This window comes from Morus notabilis, unplaced genomic scaffold (assembly GCF_000414095.1).
Source record: "Morus notabilis unplaced genomic scaffold, ASM41409v2 Scaffold206, whole genome shotgun sequence".
NCBI lineage: Eukaryota > Viridiplantae > Streptophyta > Magnoliopsida > Rosales > Moraceae > Morus > Morus notabilis.
The window spans coordinates 116,120-126,063 of record NW_010365213.1 but is presented as its reverse complement, the minus strand read 5'-3'; the positions used below and the strand labels follow the sequence as shown (position 1 = coordinate 126,063).

General features: G+C 30.9%; 1 protein-coding gene across 1 annotated transcript; it reads right to left on the bottom strand.

Moving 5' to 3' along the window:
- Positions 1 to 1,571: 1,571 nt before the first annotated feature.
- LOC21404371 (aminotransferase ALD1, chloroplastic) lies at positions 1,572 to 8,384 on the bottom strand. The gene is made up of 9 exons (XM_010107559.2): positions 8,358 to 8,384; positions 8,096 to 8,163; positions 7,441 to 7,557; positions 6,359 to 6,421; positions 4,910 to 5,014; positions 4,563 to 4,613; positions 3,749 to 4,069; positions 3,009 to 3,215; positions 1,572 to 2,152 (listed from the first exon to the last, which is right to left on the bottom strand). Exons 2-9 carry the CDS (start codon positions 8,129 to 8,131, stop codon positions 1,859 to 1,861), a joined length of 1,194 nt encoding a protein of 397 aa, XP_010105861.1. The 5' UTR covers positions 8,132 to 8,163; positions 8,358 to 8,384; the 3' UTR covers positions 1,572 to 1,858.
- Positions 8,385 to 9,944: the final 1,560 nt, after the last annotated feature.

The following is a 9,944-nucleotide window of genomic DNA, read 5'->3' as shown; positions in this document are numbered from 1 at the left end:
AAACAAAGGTGATTCTAATTTTAATTTTGAAATTAGAACTATAATTCATGATTTTTTATCTAAATCATGGTTCTGAAACCAGAATTAGAATCAGGAATTTGAACCACCAAAAACTAAGGAGGAGGTAGTTTTAAAATCATGGGTGATTCATGATTTAAAATATTACATCATGGTTCAAATCTTGAATCAGAATCATCCTAACTAAATACTGATTCAGATTGAGTCAAATTAGAACCACTTTTTACTTTTTGTAAACAAACACTGCTTCTGAATCAGAATCATAATTTCGTATTCAGAACTCTTACACCAAACAACACCTTATTATTTTACCTCAATCATGATCTTATGTTATTTTTAATTTTAATCTTATCTTAACATTTTCTTAATCTTAATCTTAATGTACTTAAAAGACCCAAAATCTCTTTTCATCACCCTCCCCCCTCCACTTTCCTTGTCCCCCCCCCCCCCCCCCTTTCCTTGTGTCAACTTTTTTTTTTTTTTTTTTTTTTCTTTATTCTACTTTTTATGATTCTCCTTTTCGACGTGTTTCTATGAAATTTTTTTTTTCCTCATTCCCTCACACTACGTTAGTAGGTATTGAGTAAACAATTAATTGGTAAGATTCTGTTTGAATTGTTTCATTTATATCAAAAATTATCAGTTTCGTATATTTTTTATTTTGATATGATTTTAATTAGATTTAGTCTTCAAAAACATGCATTACATGTAAGAATGAATGGGTACTGCATGCTGGACAAAGCTTCAAAGTTAAATGACCATATATCATTCTTAATCGGGTATGATTTTGTAATCTGATGAACTCATGATCCGTGTATAGATATTCTTTATAACATAATTGTCAGAAAAGTAATTGCAATAATACATCTTGTTTATTTCCTGTAGTGCACGGTGACTTGTATAATCTACATTATTATGCATTATTAAAGTATCACACTTTTATAAGACAGGAAAAGTGAGAGATATCTCGTTAAAAAAAAAAAAATGATGGATTGAGATAGGAATCGGAGATTGAGGGCCCGTTTAATTCGTTGATTCGAGTTTTTAATTTGAGTTGAGATGTGATTTTATATAAGAATTTTTTATTATAATAAAAAAATTAAATATGACTATTTCTGAAAATCGTAACAAAACTCGGATTAATCAAATTAAATGGGACCTGAGTCTGCAGTCTGGTGGTGGTAATTGCTGTTCAGTTCTTTGAGAGTGTAACAGAGCAGTACACACACTAGCACAATTGACTCTTTTGTCAAAATATGATCGTTCAAATTCCTGATTGTACTGCGGATATTGTCAATGCAATTTGGCCACTCTTCAATTAATGCAATACATTTTATTTATTTATTTATTTATTTTAAAAAAAAGTGATGGATTTATATAGGAATTGGAGTATTAACTTTGAATTGGAACGATTACTCTATCGAGATATTGACAACGTTAGGAAGTTTCGTTTATGTATAATTTTTACATGAACGTTCACGGGGGGTTTCCATCCATAGAAATGGTGCAAAACACGTAAGAACAATAATAGGATTAGGAACAGTATTGCCCATCATACCAAATAACATTTTTGCAACATATATAATTTCCCAGGTGTGTCATATGATTAATTGCCTCTTCAAGCTAGGAAGAGACCTCTAAAATTGTCACAGTTAAAAATTAACCAAGAATAACAAACAAACAAAAAAAAGGCTCAAAAAGAACTAGTACTAGTGGTTGTAGTTATAGATTTAGATTAACGGTAAATCATATATGAATTTATCTTGAAGTAAAGAGTTTATATTTCCATATCCAAGTTAAATATATATATATATATATGTTGAAATAGTAATTAACTACTTCATTTGTAAAGAGATTTTAGTCTCCTGGAGGCTTCCAGTATATTTTCTCTACGCCCAAAAGCACTAAATCTCATGTACTCTTCACCAGCAGGGCCAAATCCGCTACCTGGAATGGTGACAATGTGCGTTTTGGCAAGAATTTCGTTGAAAACATCCCAGGATTTCTGCCCTGGAAAATGTACCCAAATGTAAGGCGCGTTTTCGCCGCCGTAGACCTTCAACGCGAGCGATCTGAATGTATCAGCAATTATTTTAGCATTCTCCTTGTAGTAGGCGATCACAGCAGTTGTTGCCTGCAAAAGATTTATTGAATTGGGGGGCGGGGAGGAAAATGTAAGCTTAGATGCATAAAATGATCACTGTCAAATGAGTAGTATAGTACAATGTTGCCAATAGTCCTAACTACGAGCATCATCAATTTCACCTGTCTATTTTATAAGGCTCCTGTCTAGTACTGTGTGTAGGCTCAATATTGCAATGTATTCATAGTTAGTTGCCTTATAAACTAATGTAATTTTAGAAATTTTTCATGGATCAACGATTAAAACTGGACAATTATGACTAAAAAGAATGAAATCTGGTAGTAATTGTGCGGATCGTGATCATTGTACTTGAAATAGTAGTTGCACAAACAACATGTGCATGATTGAGAAACAATGCTAGAAACAAAATCCACATATAATAAGAAATTAAATGCATGGAGTTAGCATATTACAAATAATGAGGTTATTACAATAGGGGTACACCCTATTATAATGCATATTTCTGAAGCGTAAAATCTAATTAAAACCATATCAGAATTAAAGAAGCGTTTAAATGTGACGATTTAAAATACAACCCTACTGATAAAATATGTTTTCATACCCTAGTGTAAAATTAGGGAGCTTCTCTTGTAGGACAGAAAAAATAAACTACCGATAGTTCTCCATTTTCAACCGTTAGATATGTATTAAAAATTATCTGTTATGTATACTTTTTTAATATGATAAAATTTTAACATAATTTAACAGTCAGAAATTAACCATGTCAGTAGGACTGACCTATAAGAGAAACTCCCATAAAATTATCACTCAAATAGATGGGGTTGGTTTTTTTTTTTTTTTTTTTTTTTTTTTTTTTTTTTGCTTACTTGGAAATAGATTTTCTAACCTCGTAACCTTGTGGAGAAAGGCATGCTAGCCCTCCGGCCTGAGAGATACTGGGCGCGCCATTAAAGCAAGTGCAGACAATGCGGTCATAATCCTTTATGACGGGAAATCCATTTGTGTACTTCAACTCCTCCGGGACAACCGTCCAACCAAGGCGGACCCCTGTGAACCCAGCAAATTTGGAGAAGGAAGAAACCTCTATTGCAACCTACATATTCAATTTTTTCAATAAGAACAAGGTCTAAACGAAGAATAACAATACATATTTATACATAAGTAAGCAACACAGTAGGAGAAGAAAATACTCCGGTGATTATGGACTGACAGATATATTTTGGTTTTCATTAATTATATAAAGGATTAATTTTAAGTCTTTTCAGAACATGATTAGTTTCTCAATTTACTCTTCAAACTTTATAGTGTCGTAAATGTGCTCCATAAACTATCAAACCGTTGCAAGAAATTCCTTCTATCCAAATTGCTTTCAAATTTTTGACAGAATTGGACATGTGGCACTATTTGAAGTTTTCATTTTTAAGATCACCCCGAATTATACTTGTGTCTCAATTTGGCCCCAAACTCTATAAGCAAAAAAAAAAAAAAAAAAAAAAAAAAGAGGGGATTTCTAAAAAAAAAAAAAAAAAAAAAAAAAAAAACAGGGGAATTTTGAATACGAAAATCTTCAAATTAATATTGCCACGTGAACATAATTCTTGGGCACCAATTTGGTCAGGGACATACCTCTTTGGCTCCGGGAATTTCATAGATAGATCTGGGGCTCTCATCCGAGATGAAAGCAGCATATGAGGAGTCATAGATTATAATGGAGCCATTTGCTTTTGCAAACTCCACCAGTCGTTGGAGTTGGAGCTTGGTCGCAGCATTACCAGTTGGGTTGTTTGGAGAGCAGAAGAATATGACATCTGTTTTCCGAGTGATTGACAAGTTTGGGAAAAATTTGTTCTCTGGACTGCATTTCATGTACACAATGTTCCCATACTTGCCGGTTTCCTCTTCAAATTTTCCGGCTCGGCCAAAAATGACACTCGAATCGATGTATGCCTGATCAAAACAGGAAGCAGGAAGTTCAATGGTCTTCTAAAAAGTCATGACAAATTAAGAATCGCAAAGTCTAGTGGTCTTAACTCGATTAATGAATGTTCAAAAACAGTTTTATGTTGATTTGTATTTTGTTTTGCGAAACTTACGAGTCACCGATATTACATAAGAAAATGCTACATATCTTGATAGATAGAATTGGAATGTGAATAAATTGTGGACTCAATTTGTACACCATATATTATATCTCGACCCAATTCAACTTGGTTCGATTAGGATATTTATGCTCCGTTTATTTCACTGATTCGAATTTAGAATTTGAGTTATGCTATAGTAAAAAGCTCTTAGAAACAGTTACATCTTTTTTTTATTATAGTAAAAAACTCTCACATAAAATCACATCTCAACTCAAATTAAAATTTTAAATAAACGAACTAAACTGTCTTTAGTATTATTTTAAAAAATGAATGTCATGCATTCGTCGTGGCAATTTTACCGGAAAAGAAGGATCTTGCACAGCCACAGTCACATCGGACCCTAAAAGCATCTGCCAAAATGGTAAAAGGGTGGTCATGAGGTTGCACAATGCTTTGGAAAAAATAAAAAATAAAAAGGCATTAAATTAATCCAAAGCAAAATAGCAAGAATGACAATTACTATTTAGGTTAGTTTTAAAATTTGTTAATTGTAACTAATTTTTAATTATTAGTACGTATAATATTGTCCATATATATCAATATGATCAGTATTTTTTATATAAAGAAAAAAAATCATATTGCATATAATGTATATTTTTTTTCTTTTGATAACATGCAATATGATCATGAGTGGTATGTAATTAACCTGAAGTCGGGAAATGTCGCATTGTGCGCCGTCCGATACAAAAACTTCATTGCCTTTAATTCCCATATTTCTATATAACGTTTCTGCAATTGCCACTCTTAATGCCTGCGGCAATGGATATGAAGGAATTTTAGTCACCATAAAATTCAAGTCAAGCTTAGGAATTCGAATGGTAGTGTTTAAAAAACATTAATCGAGTATTTGTCAAAAAAAAACTTATGAAGATTTCAAACGAAAATTAATGCACAGTATGAAACCCATTCTTGTCCAACTAATTAATCAGAATTCCAAGCTTCAAAAAGTTTGTTGTGCGCAGGATTAAAGAGAATTAGATAAAATTAAATTTTAATACATGTGTTTAGTGCACATTTTTAAAGGACTGGATTTTTATCCAATCCATTATTAAACCCCTTAGAAGGGGATGCTGCTATCCCCTACTGAAGCATGGGATAACTTTTGATTAAAGCACATTGGGAAAAACACTAGAATTTATTTGTAAATGTTTATAAAATTTATGGTCTAATTGTATTTTTTAAAGTATAGGGATCAAAGTGCAATTTTTATATAAGTAAAATATTTTCAAAACTTATATTTGTACCCCTCAAAGTTTAAAAAATTACAAATTGACCCTAAATTTTTAATTTTTTTTTATAAAAATGCCCTTATCCTAATAACACAATACCAAATATGGGATTAAACTAAACTAAATTCTTGTTCAATACTTTCTTATACATTTCAATCCATTACCTTAAAACTATACTATGTTATCATGTGCACCAAACGAGACCTATGAGTATATCTCCTAGGAAAAAAGGACTAAAAGTCTAAAACCTACATGCAAGGAAAGTTGCTAAGTTTATATATATGTATGTATAAAAGATGATTCATTATCTAAGTTTGAATTTTTAATCTTGAAGAGTATGTAGTCTGGTTTTACTTTGAAAACGAAAATTTTGGGAAGAGATTAATTATTTGCTTTGGGGAGAATTTGTCAAAATAGGCTATCCTTTCTTTCTTTGGTTTGATTTACTGGTTTCATTTTCTTCTATACAACAAAACTCAGAACACGAATAAAAACCTGTCACATTTCCATTCGCCGCATATTGCAGTTCTGTCAGTATACATGTTGATCGAAATGCAAGAATATTATTGAGATATTTCGTGTGTTTTCTATAAAACAAAATTTTGTCATGGGTTTTTATTTTTATTTTTTTCTAATCGCACAAAAATCGAAGTATAGATATCAACATGTTCGAGCTAATTTCCATACGTACCCTGCATCCATGTACACTAATTAATTTAATTTCATGGATCTCTTACACAAATTATAAGATGTGCAGAGTGAAGTAGATAATCCAATCAAACTTTTTCTTATTTAATTAATAGAAATGAATATTATAAAAGTGTATCATATTTGAAACATTAAAACTTCAAAATTCTTATGCGTACCATGTTGCCTTGCTCATCTCCATAACCGTTGTAACCTTCAATTGTTGATAGAGCTTTCGCATACTGCCAAAACAATGGGAAAAAAAGAAGCACAAATACAATTCATAACGTATTCACTTCCCCAAGAAAAAAAAGATAATGGATTAATAAAAAATGGTCTCCAAAATTACACAAATTTCCATCTATTCTTTTGGCTAGCAACAGTAACGATGTTTTTTTTAATCAAGATTATACTAATATTTATGGACTTAAAAAAATTAAATATTTTATTTTTAAAAATCTAAATGGTTTGGCCCAATAAAATATAGAGAACTATTAATTTAAAGGGGTTCAAATTTAATTTATACACATACCTACTATATTAAAATTAAAACCATATTAAAAATAATAATAAAGCTAGGGGGGTAAAAAAAAAAAAAAAAGGGGGGGGGGGGGGGGGGCCCTGCCAAAAATTTCATCTAATTGGTTCTTGACTTTTCAAACATTTTAAAATTACTAACCTGATCCGACTATATATTTTAGTGTAGCAGATATAATATAGTATCTTTCATTCGATCTAGTTAAAATTTTTATAATCAATCACAAATTCACTTGTCTTCCATAAAAAAACAAATTAATGGACATTTTTGTATATTGACCTTCAGAGTGTGATTAATTGTTTGAATAACAGTTTGGTATGATAAACATATTTTTTTAGTGGACTAATATTTCGCCTGCTATGTTATAACGTCTGATAGGGATTTAACAGCATTTGCAACCCACCCACTTCAATAATCCAAGTAGTGTCCCTCACACACGACTTACTGCTGTGTTCGATCGGCCATTTTTTTAACAATCAATTGACAATAAATATTTATCAACTCTGTCACACACTAAGACCGCTTTTAGGACGTTTTAACATGATATCTGGATTTCAACGTAGATTTTGTGAAAAGTTCGATTTTTATTTTTTTAAATTGACCCAAAGGTAAATAAATAAATTACCACAAAAAATATATATCATGAAGAAAAGTAGTTTATAATTGTTATAATTAGCAATTTGAAGTGCGCTTTGTGAAGGCAGTTTTGGTTTATATGAATACCTCAGCCATGGCCGACGTTATGATATCTGGTATAGGCTCAGTGGTATCGCCAATACCAAGTCTTATCAACCTTGCATCTGGGTGCTTCTGAGTATGATCAAATGCTCGTTTCGATATCTGGCGAGATCAGACATAAAAATAAACAAAATACAAAATAAAATAAAGTAACAATAATATTTGGCAGGATATTTTTAATATATAGAAGAATTAACATACAGAAAATTAGCAGCTAAATACTAATTAGGATTATTATCACTGATGCTCATGAACTTCAAGGTGATTTTTAGTTTGCCCCCCTGAACTTTAAAAACCTCTTATTTTGCCCTCTAAACTTTGAATTGTTTTCACTTAATCCCTTCTATAGTAATTTCGGTTAAAAACATATAAAAAAAGAAAACAATGTAGCCACATAATCTTTTTGTTAAAAAAAAATAAAAACGATATGACTACACTTAACCGTCTCCTTTTCCTTCTAATTTTAACAAAAATTACAAGAAAATAGATTAAGTGAGGATAATTCAAAATTCATGAGAGAGAGTGTGAGAGTTTTTAAAATTTAAAGTGTAAATTAAAAATAACTCTAAAATTCAAAAAGCACAGCGAAAATAATCCTACTAATTATAACGACAAAGTATTTAACGTCTAGATAGCCTACCTCAGGAAACAAATATCCGTTGCGCAGGTTCTCCATATTGACACTGCGAGAGACTTTCGTAAAATGGCCTGTGGAAAATTGTGTTATATATGGATCACATTAATAATGCATGAGTTGCACAAAATTACAAAGCTAAATTATTTTATTATACGCGTTTCTTGATATATATATATATATATATATCTAAAATAATCAGATGCGTAGAAAATATAGTTGAATTGATATATGCATTAATGACATTATAGGTAGCTAGTTTGCTTACCCACTCTCCTGATCTCATTGTCGGACGACGTTGAAGGACTGTGGAGATTATCAATTGATCATCACAAAATGTAAACGTAAGTAGTCAGTAACATAAACATATAAGTACTGTAATTAAATTGCATTTTTAATATTAAACTAATTAGTTTAATTTTGACAATATACAATACACGTTTGAACACTATTTTGCATTAATATAGATCTATTCTTTTGTTTTTCAGTACTAATTAAAGAGTGTTAAAACTTTGCACCCAAATTAAAACTTTGCACCCAAATTTTATTAAACAAAATAAAACCCCTATATATGATTAAAGGCAACTAATATTTAACAAATTCAAAAAGAAAAACAACCTTATAAAATCTAACAAGGTAGTGAGCCCTAGTACGTTACACACGCGCGCACACACAAATACCTAGAGGGGAAGATTGTTTTTGGTTGTAAAGAAACTGCATGAGGTCTGCAAATGGAAAATGGCAGCTGAGAATAATTATTCGTCATTTCTTTCAACTGGTTTTGCTTTTAATATATATGGTATATAAGAGATTTCCTGATACTTATGTTCTCAATATATAGAAACTGGATAATATTATATATCTACACACACACACATATATATATATATATATATCACTATTTGAGAACGATAACATATATATGTGTGTATATTTTACAATTCACGTACGAAACTACTACACACATACAGATGATATATATACCTGAGGGTGGCTCGCCCATGTGTAATATATATGGGTGAGAGAGGTCATGTGTTAAATATGATAAAGTCCACTTGGGGACCTGGGGTTGATATTCAAAACTCATATGGGAAGAGAAACTGCTGACGCAAGGTAACAGATCATCAATATTATTGGTATTTGTTTTCGTTTTCGTTTCTTTGGTCTTCTCTTTTGGTCTTCTTTTTTGGTCTTTTTATCTTTTTCTCTTTTGGGCATAATGTGACGATATTAAAAGGATAATTACGATACTTTCCACATATATTAGTATTCAACTTGATAATGCGCAACGTAGCTTTGATTTTGTGTGGAAATTTCATACATAATTAATATGGTGTCTTCCTTGAATTTACCGCGTTTTCCTTCTTTCTTCAAGTCCCTATCACGTGACCATCACGAATTTTGTTGGAACTATACTCACAAGGAAATATATATATATATATATATATATATTGGAACCTTGATTGGTGTATATATTATAGGGAAAAGTTCAAAATTACTCCTAGTGATATATTAACTTAAAAAATTTATATAAAATGGACAATAGTGAACAAAAAAGACTATTGATTTCAAATTTAATTTTAAGAGTGAATTTAAGAAAAATTTCTATATTTTATCGGCCAGTCATGAGCTAGCATCGTAGGCTATTTTAGAATAATAATGCTTCAAATATTTCCAAAGTTTGATATTGCGCTTTCAACAAGGAAGACATTGAAAGTGAAACCATGTGTACTTCCACACGCATATAAAGGTGGCTACGACCACAAAATTAAAGATAAGAAGTTACTTGTAAAAAATTAATTCATCACTCGCTTTCAAAGCTTTTATAAGTTGCAAAAACGACATCAGATCAATA